This window comes from Brettanomyces bruxellensis, chromosome 8 (genome assembly GCF_011074885.1).
Source record: "Brettanomyces bruxellensis chromosome 8, complete sequence".
In the NCBI taxonomy this organism is placed as follows: Eukaryota; Fungi; Ascomycota; class Pichiomycetes; order Pichiales; family Pichiaceae; genus Brettanomyces; species Brettanomyces bruxellensis.
In genome coordinates, this window is record NC_054689.1 from 555,437 (window position 1) to 571,759 (window position 16,323).

The 16,323-nt window shown below is 44.6% G+C and overlaps 7 protein-coding genes across 7 annotated transcripts; 3 read left to right on the forward strand and 4 right to left on the reverse strand.

The window, feature by feature from the left end:
• Positions 1-85: 85 nt before the first annotated feature.
• BRETT_000447 (uncharacterized protein) lies at positions 86-1,606 on the forward strand (the record flags this gene model as incomplete). Its single annotated transcript, XM_041279013.1, has 1 exon — positions 86-1,606. The coding sequence occupies one exon, from the start codon at positions 86-88 to the stop codon at positions 1,604-1,606; it is 1,521 nt and encodes a 506-aa protein (XP_041137227.1).
• A 476-nt stretch (positions 1,607-2,082) lies between these two features.
• On the forward strand, positions 2,083-3,707 carry BRETT_000448 (uncharacterized protein; the record flags this gene model as incomplete). Its single annotated transcript, XM_041279014.1, has 2 exons — positions 2,083-2,887; positions 2,911-3,707. The coding sequence occupies 2 exons, from the start codon at positions 2,083-2,085 to the stop codon at positions 3,705-3,707; spliced, it is 1,602 nt and encodes a 533-aa protein (XP_041137228.1).
• A 534-nt stretch (positions 3,708-4,241) lies between these two features.
• HTZ1 (histone H2A.Z) lies at positions 4,242-4,637 on the reverse strand (the record flags this gene model as incomplete). The annotated part of the gene is made up of 1 exon (XM_041279015.1): positions 4,242-4,637. One exon carries the CDS (start codon positions 4,635-4,637, stop codon positions 4,242-4,244), a length of 396 nt encoding a protein of 131 aa, XP_041137229.1.
• Positions 4,638-5,591: 954 nt separating this feature from the next.
• On the reverse strand, positions 5,592-7,220 carry BRETT_000450 (uncharacterized protein; the record flags this gene model as incomplete). Its single annotated transcript, XM_041279016.1, has 1 exon — positions 5,592-7,220. The coding sequence occupies one exon, from the start codon at positions 7,218-7,220 to the stop codon at positions 5,592-5,594; it is 1,629 nt and encodes a 542-aa protein (XP_041137230.1).
• A 2,256-nt stretch (positions 7,221-9,476) lies between these two features.
• BRETT_000451 (uncharacterized protein) lies at positions 9,477-10,643 on the reverse strand (the record flags this gene model as incomplete). Its single annotated transcript, XM_041279017.1, has 1 exon — positions 9,477-10,643. One exon carries the CDS (start codon positions 10,641-10,643, stop codon positions 9,477-9,479), a length of 1,167 nt encoding a protein of 388 aa, XP_041137231.1.
• Positions 10,644-11,748: 1,105 nt separating this feature from the next.
• On the forward strand, positions 11,749-13,245 carry BRETT_000452 (uncharacterized protein; the record flags this gene model as incomplete). The annotated part of the gene is made up of 1 exon (XM_041279018.1): positions 11,749-13,245. The coding sequence occupies one exon, from the start codon at positions 11,749-11,751 to the stop codon at positions 13,243-13,245; it is 1,497 nt and encodes a 498-aa protein (XP_041137232.1).
• Positions 13,246-13,752: 507 nt separating this feature from the next.
• BRETT_000453 (uncharacterized protein) lies at positions 13,753-15,861 on the reverse strand (the record flags this gene model as incomplete). The annotated part of the gene is made up of 1 exon (XM_041279019.1): positions 13,753-15,861. One exon carries the CDS (start codon positions 15,859-15,861, stop codon positions 13,753-13,755), a length of 2,109 nt encoding a protein of 702 aa, XP_041137233.1.
• Positions 15,862-16,323: the final 462 nt, after the last annotated feature.

The following is a 16,323-nucleotide window of genomic DNA, read 5'->3' on the forward strand; positions in this document are numbered from 1 at the left end:
GATATGCGCCACACTAAAAATATCGATTTTATGTCTGTAAAAAGCGTATCCGACAATTAATATCTGGTACAGATGATTTTGAAGTATGTCAGATCTTTTTGAGCCGCTCCGGGCTACAGTAGCAAAACATATACTTGATGAAACAAGGGATCAACGAGTATCTGAACTTGAGGAGTATACAAAAACTGCAGTAGAGGAAGAACAAAAGCTGTCCAACAGATCAAATCCAACTAACAGATTAAGATTGTCATCAGGTATTAATGATATATTAAATCGAACATTTGAGGTGTGGTTAAGTGACTCAGAGGATGAAGAAGGTGAAGGTGGTGAAGATGAGGCTAATTCTCCGAATCGATCACAAGAATCAAATATTGAGGAAAATGAACATAAAAACAGATCAAGAATTGTTGATGAGGAACAAGAGCACAGCAACGACATGGCGAGATGGCCAAATGAATGGAAATTTAGAAATTTGTCCTCTCCGGTAGCAAATACACTTCAAAATGTAACTTCAGGCTACGAATTTCCACCAACTATTTTCACATTGGATAATGACTATTTCTCAGGCTTCTACAGTGAGCGAAGACCTACAAGGAAGGACAATCCGGAATTTCGATCGATAGGTCCGCTGGTGTACGATTTTCTTACCATGAATACTTTGCTTCATACCTGTGTACTTAGACAGGACTGGGATTCTGCTTATCATATATTACAATTGCTTATACGCAACTCAGAATGCGACATACGTCAAATATGGTCTATAGCGTTAAAAATTCTCAAGGCAAAATGCAAACAGGAATTTCAGGAAATGGTAGATGTTACTGGGTTGTCTGCAGAACAAGTTTATCTCTTGTCAATATCTAGAAATGCCACTTTGGCACGCACGTTTATTAGATCCGAAAGCTCGGAACTTCTAAAAGCTGTGTTGAAAGTTGTGAACATGTCAAATATTCAGAGACCATTTCGATCGAAACTTCATAGATTTGTACGATTTTTGGTGAGAACGTATAGGATTCCACCTATGCGACCAGCTCCTTTGAAGTATCCGCATCAAATATACTGGGATAGGAGCAAAGTAGACGAGGAACCTCATAGGATGAGGTCGACTGCTTATATTCCATATAGAGAAGGTACGATGAATGCTGTTCCATTGTATTCTTATTCATTTTTTTGGCTTTTTATGCTCAGTGGGCAGTTTAAAGAGTTCAAAGAAGTCGCCGAAAACTTTAGTCTTAGGCCTCCATACAACATTGACCCGGGGCTCAAATATCTACAACGGATGAATTCATATCTCGAGTGCATCTATGCGTACTTTAAGTTAAGACAGAAAATGGGCTACGAAGCTAGTATTCGTGATAATCAGGAAGGTATAATGTCTGTTTGGAACCAGCAGGCGGTACGGAACTACATTAATCGGGAGATCAACAAGATTAAAGCCGATATACACAAGAAAAAAGACACACAAGAGGCACAGAGTATCATGTCAGGGATGATTCTCTTGAAGAAATGTGTGATTAGGCTCCAGGATGTGGATATGGACTCGGATAGCCAATCAGAAGACGACTTTGAAGATGCCTTCAGTTCGACAAGTGACATGGATCAATAGATGGAGGAAATGGTTAGCAGCTTGAGGAGGTTGAAAGACAAATCAAAAATGCTTCCTTTTAATATATATAATTGGCATGAAATAATACATATTTACGCTTTAATGACATGTTATTGGCGAGCAATAGCAGGAAATGGGATAGAGAGCTCAGACTAGTGATATGTAGCCATGTAATGCGAAATATGCATTGATCGATAAGAAGACGGCCAACTTGGCGTTATCTGGCAAGATGGAGAATGTAGGGTGTGCGATAGTCGGAACTAACTTTTATGCGCGAAATAGTAACATGCAATTTCTAAAGATGCCACCCAGCCTTTATTTTATTTTTTTTTTCGTTAGCCTTGCCATTTTGCATCAACAAACTACTCGTGAATTGAAGGATAAGAAAGCAAAGAAATTGTCACATAAGAAGAGTGCAAAATTATACGGGATATCAGCATTATACATAACATAGGCTTTTTGCTTCAAAGACAAGAATGGCGTTAGCGATACCAAGAAAGTATCTTTTTGGAGCATATCTTGCGGCTAGCACAGCTTTAACAGCATATGCGATAAATCAAGCACTTTGGACCCGGCCAAATGTATATACTGCAGGTATCGAGCTTTCAAAGGGCATGAATATGCTTATATTGACAAATTGGCTTATTGGATGGAGTGTTTTTGTGGGAAAGATGCTTCAAGAGATGATGTTCGGTGAATTGAGGCTAATCGAAATTGAGCATTTGTATGAGCGAGCATGGTTTACAGTGACAAACCTCTTGATGACCCTGGCAATGTTCAGGTCAGAGAATAATTTGCTTATCTTTGGGATGATCATGGCTTTGCTTTTCATGAAGGTTTTCCACTGGATCTTGGGAGACAGAATAGAACTTCTTTTCCAAAGACAACAGCAGGATCCAAACTCGAGTTTGAAGAAGGTTTTATGGGATCGGACCACCGGAACGCTGGTGATTTTTCTTGTGATGGACTACAAAGTGATTTCCAGTTGCATAGACCATGCTTTTGTACACAGCACGGATGTTTTTGTGGTGTTTGGGTTGGATTTCCTCATGGTCTACCTTGAATTGCTTGAGGGCGCACTAAAATTTGCTCTGAACGTGATGGAAATGATCTACTTGAAGTGGTATCCGGAAGAGGAGGTGTGGGAAGACAAGGTGTGGATTAGCAAGATTGGAATGATCATAATTAGTGTAATCAGGCTTATGGCGGTGTTCTTTGTGTTTATTGGTCTTATCTATGCCTACATAATACCCGTGAACTTCACCAGAGATGTATACGTGGGTGTTGTGCGGCTAGCTAAGCAGCTAAAAGACTTCTTTTACTTCCTCAAAGTGCTCGTGACTTGGATGCGCACATTTCGGATGCAACAGAGGAAGATCTGGATGGTCAAACTATGTGCATTATTTGCAGAGATGATATGACTACAGATGTGCCGAACAAGCGGGGCAGGAATGCACCAAAGAAGCTGCCATGTGGACACGTGCTTCATTTTGGATGTCTCAAAAGCTGGCTTGAGAGATCTCATTGCTGTCCAACCTGTCGTCGTGAAGTTTTCAACTCGAGCGAAGGGAATCTGCCTGAATGGACCCACCATCATCATGTAGAGGGTGAAAATGGGGCAAATGGGGAGAATAGAGAGAATATTGGTAATATGGAAAATATGCAGAATGCAAATAACGAGAATGGCATTAATGACGGCAATGATGAGAATAGGCGAAACACTGTAAACGAAGCGAATGGAGAAAATGTGATAAACAGAGAGAGTGAAACAAATACAATCAACGAAGAAGCATCGAGAATAAGTAATCAACTGCAAAATCACACCAATCATTCGGGGAGCACACAAAGTCCACCAGATGATGATTCGATAGAATATTCACATTTTCGCAGCATGCACATCCCAAATGATGAATTAATACCTCCGGGATGGAACATTGTCCCACTTATGAGAATGCCACTTGCCGAGGGAGGATCTGGCGGAAATTTGGATAATTCCTATCGGGTGCTTATCCAAAATGATACTTGCACACTACAGGTAACAGATGAATTGAAGGCTGGATCAAAAAACATAAAGAAGAATTACCGGGAAAGAGCAGCCTGATGTGATAGTGCCGGAGAAACGATTGTTGAAGTAATAATATGCGAAAAGAGGATGTGTGAAAATCCATGGAAAAGGATGAACAGAGTAAACTGATTGGAGGATAATACGCAGAAATGAGGTTGGGAAAGAAATGATTGGCAGAAGACATAAACAGAGACTATGAGTTTGTTCAAATTATCCGATTGGATACATTGACAGCTTCCGAATTATGCCATATTTGCCGATTTTGAAACATTTGACTGCACAGAAAACATACGGAAAGTTACTTATTGAAACTTTTGAATTTAAGGAAAGATAAGACGAACGTGACAAAAAAAAGAGTAGAAGAAAAAAAAGTCATATGAAAAACGAAGACAGCTAAGACGCAACAGATTTACACAAATGATGAATAACAAAAGTTTCGATTGCAGATATCATTAAAAAAAAAAAACAGACAGTGGACTGCACATACTATACAAATACAAACAACAAGACAGATAGATATAAAAGATCAAAACAGAGAGAAGAATAATCACAAGGCTGTCTAATCGATCCTCAGTGCCTTCTGCGCTCAACCTTCATTAAAAGGGCCTTGTTTATGTGTGGCAAGACACCACCGAAGGCGATGGTTGCCTTAATGAGCGTGTCCAATTCTTCATCACCACGAATTGCAAGTTGAAGATGACGTGGTGTGATTCTTTTGACATGCAAATCTTTTGCCGCATTTCCAGCCAATTCGAGAACTTCTGCTGTGAGATACTCCAGAACAGCGGCTAAATAAATGGCGGCTTTTGAACTGACTCTAATTTTGTTTCGCACTGTGGTCTTTAGGTATCTTTTTGTTCTTCCGACGGGGAATTGAAGACCTGCTCTTGCAGAATGTGACTGAAACCTGAGAATGCCATCTTTGGCTCCTCCTTTTCCCTTTCCTCCGTGTATTTTGCCTGACATTGCGCTTTATAAACTGATGCTGGCCAATTCTGTTGTCTTGAATATGTGAACAGGTTGTTTATTCGAATGCAAGGAAAAAAGAAGAATATTCGTTGGAGTGAAATAGGTCGGGGAGAAAAGTCGCGATCAGGTTAATAATGATTTATGTTAAAAAAATAAACAAACAACAAAAAAAAATAGTAGGTCGTAGAGAAAGCATAAAAATGAGGGAAAATTCGCGGTGGGCACTGAGATAAGGGGAGAAAAAGAGAGAGTCAATCCCGTGAGCGAGTATCGGGAGAAAAAGTTAAGTGTCGACTGAGAGGAGGAGAGGGGAAAAGCGAAGGGAAGTTCTAGTTTGGTTAGTGGGGGAAAAATTAGAATTCAAGGATTTTTAGAATAGCAAAGTAAATGGCAAAGTTGTGAAGTATTGCAAAGTAAATTGTGAAGTATTACAAAGTAAATTATGAGGTGAATTATGAGGTGAATTGTGAGGTAAATTGCAAAGTAATTGTGAAGTGAATGGCAAAATGAATTTATACACATGTGTGATCATTAGTATTTTAGGAGATCATTATTGATTCACCCTGAGCATTTGCAGTTTACTTCAAGCCGGCATTTCAGCCCATTTATAATTTTTATCCCAGCAAATTCATCTAATACATCTATGCTTTTATCTCACCAAAGCAAGTCTTAACAATTCTATAACTCTATAATTCTATTTTTTATATAATACTTAGGCCTTCCCATTAAAGTGCACTTACGCAATCGGAAATTTATAAAACGCATATCCATTCACTAAGTGGCGCAAATATCTGAAAGTAGAATACAGAAGAGTGAACCAAATGAGAAGGGGCAAAAAAAAAAAGGATCAATAGGAAAGCACCAAAGTAATTTATATAAAATGCATGTGAATGTACGGCCTGCGTAACACAAACGTGCAAAAGCTCTAACCGGTGCGGAAACCCGCAGCAGTCAGCGCTTCCTGTCCTCTGCGGAGTCCGGCTTTCTTTCTGTGTTCAGGACATTCCGTAGCCAGTGTTTGGTGCTATGCGTATCCAGATTGGGGAATCTTGCCATCGGCGAGACGTCTGAGCCGACGGGAGACGACTGGCCGGAACTCGAAGGAATTGAAAGTTCTGGGACGGATCGCGCGAAGTGCAGGGATGTGGCTGAGCTTGGCGCGGTCGCCGGCTGCGCACTGCGGTATGCGCTGTAGCGGTACAGGCCTTGCGCGTGGGCTTGTGCCTGTGCCCGTGCTTGCGCCTGTGCCTGTGCCCGTGCTTGCGCCTGTGACATGCCATTCAGTGCAGGAAACTCCGACGACACTATGCGCATTTGCGTGGGCGCAGGTGGCATAGGCGGCGCCACAGGAGCGGGCGGAATGTACGGCATCTGCTGCCCATATCCAGGCATGTAATCCTGCGGCGCAACCAGCTGCGGCTGCGCGGATGTCGGCGCCCACGGGGGAGATGCTTGATAGATGAAACCGGGAGGCGGAGCGTACGGAGATGTGGGATTAGAAAAGATCATTACCCCCGGAGTTGAAGTTGCGATGGGGCTAGAAGTTGCGGAGCGCGACTCAAAGAAGCCGGCGCTATACAAGGCGGGAGACCAGCCGCAGGGGTAAACTGCGGATGCGGAGAGCGGCGTGTTTATATATGGCGCAGATGCGCTGCCCGCATGTGCCGGCGTCGGCGTCGTGCCGCTGTTGCTGTTCGGAGTTATCAGCATTGAAGATTTTGTGGAGCCGGGAATGGCGATTGGGCGGGGCTTGTTTACGCCGTTCGGCCTGAATTCGGAGAGTGCGCGGCTCAGAAGGTTCTGGCGCCTTGGCGGCGGGAGCACTGCGCCTCGCGGCTGCGAAATTGTCACTCTGGAAGACGGAACAGAGGGCGGCGGCGAAATAAGCGCAGGCGGCTTGGCCGACGCGCCGGTGGGCGTGTGCGGCGAGATCCCAGACTCCTTAAGACTGGAATTCAATTTGAAAGTCGGCAACTTGGAGTCCAGTTTGGCGTTGAGGGTGCGGCATGCCCTGCGCTGGCGCTCTGCGGTGGCGCTACTGCGCATGTCGGGCAGCGCCTTGCGGCTCTTCACGCGCACATTCACGTTCTTTCCGGGGTATGTAAGAATGAAGTTCTCATACATGTGGACTGTCTGTCGGTGCTGTCGGAGATTGTCCAAACGCGAAAAACGCTTCAAGCACAGGTCGCACTTGAATGGGCGCTCGCCTGTATGCTTTCTAATGTGCCTTGCTAAGTGTTCAGACCGGGTAAAAGTCATGGAGCAGTTGGGGAAACCCGTACACCTGTATATGCGCTTCTTGCGCTTTCTGCGCTTTCTGCCCCGCGCAGCTGTGGCAACCGCAGGCGGCGGACTCGGTGATGATGAGGAAGATTGTGGTTGCGCGGTAGCTGTAGCATCAGCGGTGTCGTCGTTGTTACGCTGTTGCGCATGTGTGCCTGCGCTCGTGGCCGCGGCCGCACCAGTATCTGCGCCAGTGGCTGCGCCAGTGTCCGCGCGTGCGCTCAATGAAGGTTTCTGCGCGGCGGGCGCCGCAGCGTCGCTCGTGGAGGTGGAGGTGGAATTTGCTGCAGATGTCATTTCCCGGATGTTGGAGTCAAAGGCCGACCGAATTAGGAAGAAATTGTTTAGAATGCCGGTGGAAACACAGGCTCAAGGCCAAAAAGAATGTACGGCAGTGAAAGAAAATGGACAAAATAGTGAAAGAAAAAGAGAAATTTTGCACAAGCTTAACGAGAGACTATCGCAAATACCGAATAGTATATGGATAAGTGAAGTAAGCTGAAGCGATCAGCGAAAAGTAAAAAAAGAGACCGTGGAAGGAACCCAAGAGACCTGATGATAGAAGAAAACAGCTTTGGCAATAGCACAAGAAACGTGTGAAATCATGAGAAGCCATGGGTTGCAAAAAGGTGGGAAGTGGAGGTATATAAACAATGATCTAATGAAGGTGAGATGAAAAAACACAGAGGAGAGGAAAATGGAGACTGAACGCGATTCGAGAACCAAGGGGGGAAAAAGAAAAAAGGAAACAGAGAAAAAGAAACGTACGTAGTTTAGAATATGGGCAGGAAAAAACAATGAATGCACATAGATGGATGGATGTTTACAAAAAAAAAAAAGTACATACATACGTAAACGGACACGAATTATGGAAGGGAGAAAGTGAGGAAGGACAACAAGGCACAAGTGGAATAGATTCAAACAAACAACATGAAACATCATAGTGTTGGCCAGATAATAGGGGCAGGGCCCTTTTGAGAAAATAACAACAGAAAAAACGACTCCTGGGCCCCGCATATGGACTAAGTGTGAGAAGAGGAAAATAAAATAAATAAATAAATAAAAAAATTAAATAAAATGCCGGCTAACAGTGTTGGCTGACCTGGGACAATCGAAAAAAATAGCACCATTATAAAAATAGACTTTGGTACGATGAGGCACGGGTGCATCTCTCAGCAAAATAAAAAAGAGTAAAAAAAGGGAAAGAAAATGAAAGCAAATCTACATAGATGCCTTGAGGAATTATGAATATGGAGAATATGGAAAATATGAAGAATACGGAGAATATGGAAAATATGGAAAATATGGAGAATATGGAAAATATGGAAAATATGGAAAACCATAATCTTGAAGCACAAGTTCAGCACCCCAAAATTGTGAAAGCGTTACCAAAAGCTGCTATTCTGACTTATTTATTTAGCTATGTACTTATTAGTTAATAGAACTAGGAACTATTGTCAAATTCCCGTTTAAAATTTCAGATCATAATAGCGAATAATAAGAACCTCGACAATGAAATATTTCCAACAGCAAGAAAAACAATCGAGTGGAAACAATTTCTTCAACGGGAAGTCGTGAATTTCCTCCGGCACTTTTGTGTTTCGAAATAGGTCGAACCAAATAGTTCTTTGATGCGCACCACATCTCCGCTGGGGGGCCTCCGGCAAGCGCTGTGCGCGAAAACACACATCCTGCGCTATGCGCTTTGCGCTCTGGCGTCTCCGGCGCTGCGGCCCACAAGTGCCTGCTTCTGGAACTATCTGCTATTGTAGAATTTCAGTTTCAATTGACTTCTTTTGTCCCCCGGTCTGTCACAATTTATTTTTACCATCCAGTCCAACATAATTTTGTCGCTAATAATATTATTATTCAACAACTTGGGGGGACACGCATATGGCGCCATTTGAAAAAAAAGAGGCGCCTTATTTTTGGGATGTCGGGTGCGCTCTGCTAAATTTGAGTGCGGATGCGCTAGCCAGCGGATCACGAGTGGCGCTGCAGTCGAGAATGCGCGCACCTCGGGGCGCCCTCAAAGCAAACCTTCGAAACAAAAACGCTTACCTCACAATCGCATTGTTTTTTTTTTAAGATTTTAGACGTTGACATTTCGCGCGGCTGTGTATCGGCAAACCGCTAGGGGGTTTAATGCATTGCGCTCGCGGGGCGGGAAATGAAAAAGCGAGAAACAAAAAGGGAAATAAGAAGGGAAACAACAAAAAGAAACAAGAGACAAAAAAAAAGAAAACAAAAAGGGAAACAACGAAAAGAAAGAAAAATGATGAACCAATCATTGATTTCCATGCAGTTGTCAGCTTAACCGTTGGAATTCGAACTACAATAACAATATCCTTTTTTTTTGGGAATTCCTGGAAAGATTATATCATACAAGAATTTGAGGAGGTGAGAGAATGCGTCATAAGTATTCTAGAAGTTCACAAAAACAGGCCATAAACCAATTCGGGGCATTAAACCCTCAATGGCTACTCCCTTTTAGTAACTAGGTAAACATGGAAAATGGTAGTGTGCCAAACACAGCAGATCAACCAGCATGTGCTAGATCAAGACGCTATAGAATGCTTCTAGCGCAGTATCTTCCTCGGCGCCATTGCGCTGGTTATCGCTCTGCAAGTGCGCCTTCTTAGCGCGCGCTGCTTGCGCTGCGGAATTAGGCGCACGCTCTCTTTTGGAGTTTTTAGGCTGCGTAGCAGTCTTGGTCTTTTTTTCCTCATCCTGCGCTTCAATGGCCTGGTAAAACTCATCAAACTCGTCACCAATCTGTAAGGGGCTAGAGTGCGAGCTGGCATGTGCGCTGGGAGTGGCGCACGGCGGCAGGGGCACCGTGCGCGTAGCGCCATCGTGGCCGCTGCCATCTGAATGTTTGTGCGCGCACCAGCGCCGAACAAATTCGGCGAGCGCACGACTATCGCTGCGTAGAAAAGCATCGAGTGCCTCGTTGATGGGCGCAGCACACCATTCTGGGGCGACGAGTTCCACCTGATAAGGTACGCGCTCCATTGAAAAGTATATCACCTGATAGAGCCGCAGTGCGGGTCGATGCGCATTCATCTGCGCCCTGTAGTCAGGCGCTGAGTAATCAACATGCGCAATGCGGCACAAGTCGCATCCCGCCTCCAGCGACATGCGCTTTGGCCATCCAAGATATATGGGAAGTAAAGGAATGGGCGCACCTCGCTGAGGTCGTGCGTCTCCAAATACAACCTCATTCGGCACCTCCATTGAATAGCGCTTCTCCAATTGGGTGATTTCCGCAGACAAGGCCTCCCAACCAATGCGCTCGCGCGCACCCAACCTGCGCTTGATGTCGTCAGCGCCATCTGCGGCAACATAATGCGCACCAGATTTGGCCTTTCCAGAAAGCCAAAAATCCCACCGCCCTGTGCGGTTCACGACGTCCTGCAGTTCATATGGATTCCTCCTTATTGCAAAAGATTCCCGGTCACGACAATAGACAATTAGCATACCGGAAGTTTGATGAATGTAGATCCCAAACAAACTGAGTAGCGCGGTCGTGCGCAGGAGCAACTGCGCCATCTGTGCCTGTGTCAAACAGGGCTGCGCTAGCGCAATGGTCGTGGGGCAGACGGTTGCGGGCGAGTCCCTGTAGCGCATGCGCCCAAACCGGCGGTGCTCTGGACCAACCAATTGGTCCATCACAAGTTTGTAATCGGACACGCCTGTGCCCTCCTGCACTTTCGTCATTTCCTATTTCGTCGCTAATTGTTTTGGGGTCGTGGAAAAAACGACAGCCCTTAAATGTGTATTCGACCAGAATTCTAATATGTGCGTGCGAGTTTACTATTTCCAAAAACAATGAATGGACGTGGCGAGGATTTTCAAAAACAGCTTGAGGGAATAAGGGGATCCGAGCAAGGATGATTTTTGCCGAAAATCTCCCGTTTCACATTTTGGAATATGGTGTCCATATATGTCTGGAGGTTGATGCGTGTTTTGACATGGAATTTAAGGGACACGATGTGCATTTTTTTTTGGTCCTCATTGCGTCGTTACGCGTCGGTCGACGCAAAACAGAGAGATGAAATGGTTGGCATGAAGGGATTGGGAGTAGGAGAAATTGAGGAAGGTATAGGAAGAAACTGAGGAAGGAATAAGAAGAAATCAAGGAAGGTACAGAAGAAAATTAAGGTATTAAGATATTTTCGTGCTTCGAATGTGATCAAGTGTAGCATATAATAAATACAATACTTGTATGATTCAGCTGTATATTATGCTATAATGTATGGCATAATGTGGAATCCGATGCATTTTGTGATGATTATCATGCAGAGCACTTATAATATTTACAGAAAATAGTGGTCAACATGATGATTTACAAACACAAATTTCCTCTAAGACGAGCGTTAATATCACAAACCGTGCAATCTTTGAAAAGTAATTTACTAACAGTTTTCTCATTTTCCATTTCCATTTTCATTTTCATTTTCCATTTCCATTTTCATTTTCATTTTCCATTTTCCATTTTCATTTTCCATTTTCCATTTTCTAACTCTGACGACATTTGTTAATCATTAAACAACACAAAGAATCAAAACTAATTCATCACTCAAGTCTTTTAAACCATTTGCTCACCCACACTTACTAATTGCATATTTTTCAGTACTTGGTTTTTAGCGCTGCCCGAAAGCCAGCACAGCCTGGAACACGCCGCCGCGTAAACGACAAAAAAAAAATGATATTTCTTGCTCGCGAATCTGTTATCAATTACAGACTTGCATTTGCTAATCATTCTTTTTCTACTGATGCCAATTGAGTACCAAACTAAACCAAATTCGACAAAGGGAACAAAATGGACCAACCGGGACCAGGGAAAAAGGCCGAGGTTAAAAAAGAATCAAGCAAGCTAGAAAGTATGATGGAATCAGATAAGCCAAAAAGTACGAGAGAATCGAGTGGGACAGAAAGTATGCCGGAAGCAGGCAGGAAAGAAAGCATACCGGAAGCAGGTAAAAAAGAAAGCATGCCGAAATCAGCACAGCCTGCACAAAGCAACGAAGAAGCATCATCGATCACCGCTCAGGACTACATACATGAGCAACTGAGTTTGGAAAAAGAGGCAAGGATGCGTATGCCGTACGATCCAGACAAGTGTACGTACGAATTGGGCCCAATTCGCCAAGAAGTGTATGCATGCTTAACGTGTTCAGAAAGATCTAGAAAACCATGCGGGGTGTGCTTTGCATGCTCAATCAGGTGTCACTCGACCCACCGGTTGGTCGAACTTTTCACAAAACGTGAATTTTCGTGTGATTGCGGAACGGAGCGGACTGCCGGCAACGGAAAATGCAAAATCAGGTATGGCCGGCATGAATCACGTCCTTCATCCCGGAGATCGTCCTTGTTGCTCGACATGCGTCCGTCCTTACACCAAAAAGATACCAGCAGTTCGCAGAAGCAGATTCTGGACGTGCCATCGATGTCAAACACGTACAACCAGAATTTTCGCGGTTTGTTTTGCAGCTGCAAAAAACCATACAACCCGATGGATGACAGCGACATGTTCCAGTGCCAGTTTGGTCAGGCATGTGGGGAAGACTGGTATCATGAAGAATGCCTAATGGGGCTTTTTCCGGGTGTTGTGAGCCGGCGTCCGACACTTTCCGAGGCAAAATCAGGCGAAAACCGGTTGGAAACGCTTTCCGAGGCCGGAATTGACGCCGAATCGGATCACAAGACTGGAAATTGCGTTGGCGAGGTTTTGCCAATGCCCGAATTCCCGTCTTTGGACACATTCGAGACGATTGTGTGCTGGAAGTGCGTCCAGAAGTTTCCAGAACAGTTTGCGCGTCTTGCCAGTCTTTTGCACTGCCAGAAGGTGTACTACGTGCCCTCCGGAAGTCTCGAGGAGAGACGGAGGCTTCTTTTAGGCGGTGAAAAGCATGATAATGCCGATTGTGGGAGCAGAAAAAGGCCCCGGAGGTCTTTCCCCTACACAATACTGCTGGGAAAGGATTTTAAGAGCCAGATTCGTCGGCTGGTGCAGGAAAACCAGCCTCAAAATGCCAGTCTGGTGAAGTTGATGAAGGAATTCGCATTCATGTATGAGGAGGATCCGATATACAAGCCGCCGGAAGACACGGATGACGAAAGCTCGTCGATTTTCGAAATGGGAATGAAGGAATTGAGCAAAGTGCCTGTAGAGCAGGCAATAACCGGCATGGAGGCGTACGAAAAGATTAAGAGTAAGTTGACAGAGTTCTTGAAGCCGTTTGCTGAGCAGAAGAAAGTCGTTACAAAGGATGAAGTGACGCGTTTCTTCGATGCAGAGCTGGGCAAGGGGGTGTGAGTGGTGCAAGGATGCGCAGCTGTGGATTGTCGAGGTGATGGAGACGGACAGTCTTGGAAGGAGCCGATATTTTTGTTGGATCGAAGAGCTGAGAGCATTATGCTTGTTAACATAGACTAAAAGAGGAAGAAAGAGGAAGAAAGAGGAAGAAAGAGGAAGAAAGAGCAATAACGATGAATAACGATGAATAACGATGAATAACGATGAATAACGAGGAATAAAGAGCAATAAAGAGCAATAACGAGCAATAAACGTGTATTAAACGTCAAATAAATGCATTTTCTCAACCGAATCTCGCATCTTCTAATCCATTCAAACCATCCTAAACACATTGCCTCTCTTTCTCAGCAATTGTAAATAGCAGCGTATTCTACAAGCTTCTACACAATGCCAAAATGCAATGCAGCTGCAAAGTAACCATTAAATAATAAAAACACAGTTTACCCAAGAACCTAGAATTACAAACGCGTACAAAGAAAACCCCAAACGTGGATGTAGCCCACATCTTCAGTAAGGAGACACACTCCGGCTCGTTCTCCTCAAGCTTTGTGGACCTTGTTTGATCCTCTGCTTCAACAGCATGTCCAAGTGGTCGATGTACTTCTCAAGAAAGGCGTTATCCCGATCGTAAGCCTGAGTTCTCCTTTCAATTTCTCCAATCTCGTCATCCAACCGCTTTTCCTCAAGCTTGCCGGATAATCCATCCGACTCCTTTTCCAGCCGCTTCACCTTTTCCCCATACGCCTCTAATCTTGTAGACATATCGGCCGCCTGAGATGAGCAAGTCTGGTATTCCGCACGCAAAGCATCGTTCTCCTTTTCGTTTTTGTCCGCGACGATTTCAAGGTCCGCCAACTGCTTTTGCAAGTCTTCCAGAACCTTCTGCTTGCTTCTTTCCTCATCCTCGGTCACATCCTGACCAAGCTTAAGCCGATATTCCTCAAGCCTCCTCTTTTCCACATCCAACATCGACAAAAGCTTGCTCTCATCACTCGTCAAACGCTCCAAGTGCTTGCCCATCGACTCGTCGTTCGTGCGCGCAGTCCGGAACGACTTGTACATCGCGCCGATCGACGCATTGCTCGTCTCCAGCGTGTACTGCCGCCTGGATTCGTCCTCGTGGATCACGGCCAAGTTGTCCCTTTTTTCGCTGATCACGTGATCAAGATCCTTACACCGCTCGTACACCATCTTGGCCAGCAACTTCTGATACTGCCGGTACGAAACCTTATCTGGGATCTCGGCCAAGTCCATCTTCTGCCGCTTGTGCTCATTTTTCGCGTGTGGGAACTTCAGGCTTGCATCGTAAAACTCGTACTTCTCAATTTCATAAGGCTGCTCATGCTGGACGCTCTGCATCGACTCAACACACCGCAAAGTCAACTCCTCGATGCGCAAACCGGCAACGGGGAAATCCGGAATGCGAATGTCGTCCGGAAACGGCGTGTGCTGGATGTCTAGCATCCAGTCGATTAAGCCGGGGCTTACATAAGCAGCTGAATCGTCGTTCGACGCGACGTTTGCGCGGTACGCGACCGTCAAGTACGTGAGGAACTTGTTGTATATCTCCGGGCTCGACTTGAGTGTTGGCACCTCTCTTTGCAACTGCTGGTCGAAGTACTCGAGCGAGTTTGGAATCACCATCTTGATGATCGGCACCTGGTCTGGCTTTGGTGCCACCTGCTTTAAGTTCGAGTCCAGAGTGATGATGAAGTCACTCTTCAACTCCTCAAACTGGGTCAAGTACTTGAGTTGGTTCGAGAGAATCAAGTACACGTTCAACTTCGTGTTGTGCTTTTCGGCCTCGATCTTGGCAAATAGAGGACTGTTTTTCGAGATTCTTGGAGTGTAGTCATCTGTCTTTTTGTGCTTAGAGGCACCTGCCCGGGACTTCGACCGGCTTCTGCGCGGGCCCTTGTGGCTGTGCTGGCCTCTTTTCGCCTTCTCGTGCGAACCCTTAGCCCTTCTTCTCCTCACGTGTCCAGAAGAACGCGAAGAAGGTGTTGAAGATCTTGAATTTGATCCAGAATGCTTACTTTCCGGCGAAGAGTCCCTATGCTGCCTCTCAGGCGGTTTGACCGGGTTCTTTGCAAAGTTAAACGAGCCGTGGTTTTCGTAATAGATCGACGCTCCACTAAATCTGTAATACTGCAGGCCGTTTTTTCCAATCAAGATCGACTCCACTAAATCCAACTCTTTGCCGTTCGAAACACTGATAATCAGTGTTTTTGGCTTTCCGCGCTCCGTGAGCTTGTTGAGAATATTATCGAGTGTGACGTACTTGAGCGATGAGCTGATGATGTTGGACTTTGTATCTAGAAGAAGCAGATTGCGAGGAATGAAGTGATTCACTAGTAAAGTTGGGTGATTGTCAATTTCCCGCACGCAAGACACAAATGTTTCAAGCATCACATTATCGTTGAGGTACGGGTTTCCGTCTGCATCCACTGTGCTGCCTGTTTCCTCCACTTTGAGCTTGCCCAAACTCTTAAGAATGCTTTTTCTGTGAAGTTGGACCATCAACTCAACAAGTTCTTTTTGTGCGAGCGTTTGGTCGATGGGAAGGTAATAAATGAGATCCCCGGGTTCCTGGGGCAGAGAAGTGCGTTTAGTCATGTTGAATGTGTGGAAGAGCTAATATGGAGATGAAATGAAGTAGAGATGGGAAGAAGTAAAGATGGATTGGATAGATAAAAAAAGTAGCGAGACGAGTGAAAAAAAATCGAGAGAAATAAATAGCAGAAAGTAGCGAGATGAGATGCAAAAAAAAAAAAACGGGTCCAGCACGAGGGATAAGGTAGAAAGAAGTAAGAAAGTGGAAATGTATGAAATACCGTAAGGGGGTAGAGAAGAAGAGATGAATTATGAGCAGAGTAGAAATAGAAAGTAGAAGTTGAAAGTAAAGATAAAGCGAAAGAAATAGATAAATATGGTAGAAAGAAGAGAAAGAATATCGAAGAAAAAGAAATATGATAAGAATAAAGACTACCCGAGCATACAAAGTATGTCAATCTATTTTAAAAAATACACCGTATATAGCAGAAAAACAAGCGAACGGAACAACCATGCGTGATCCAA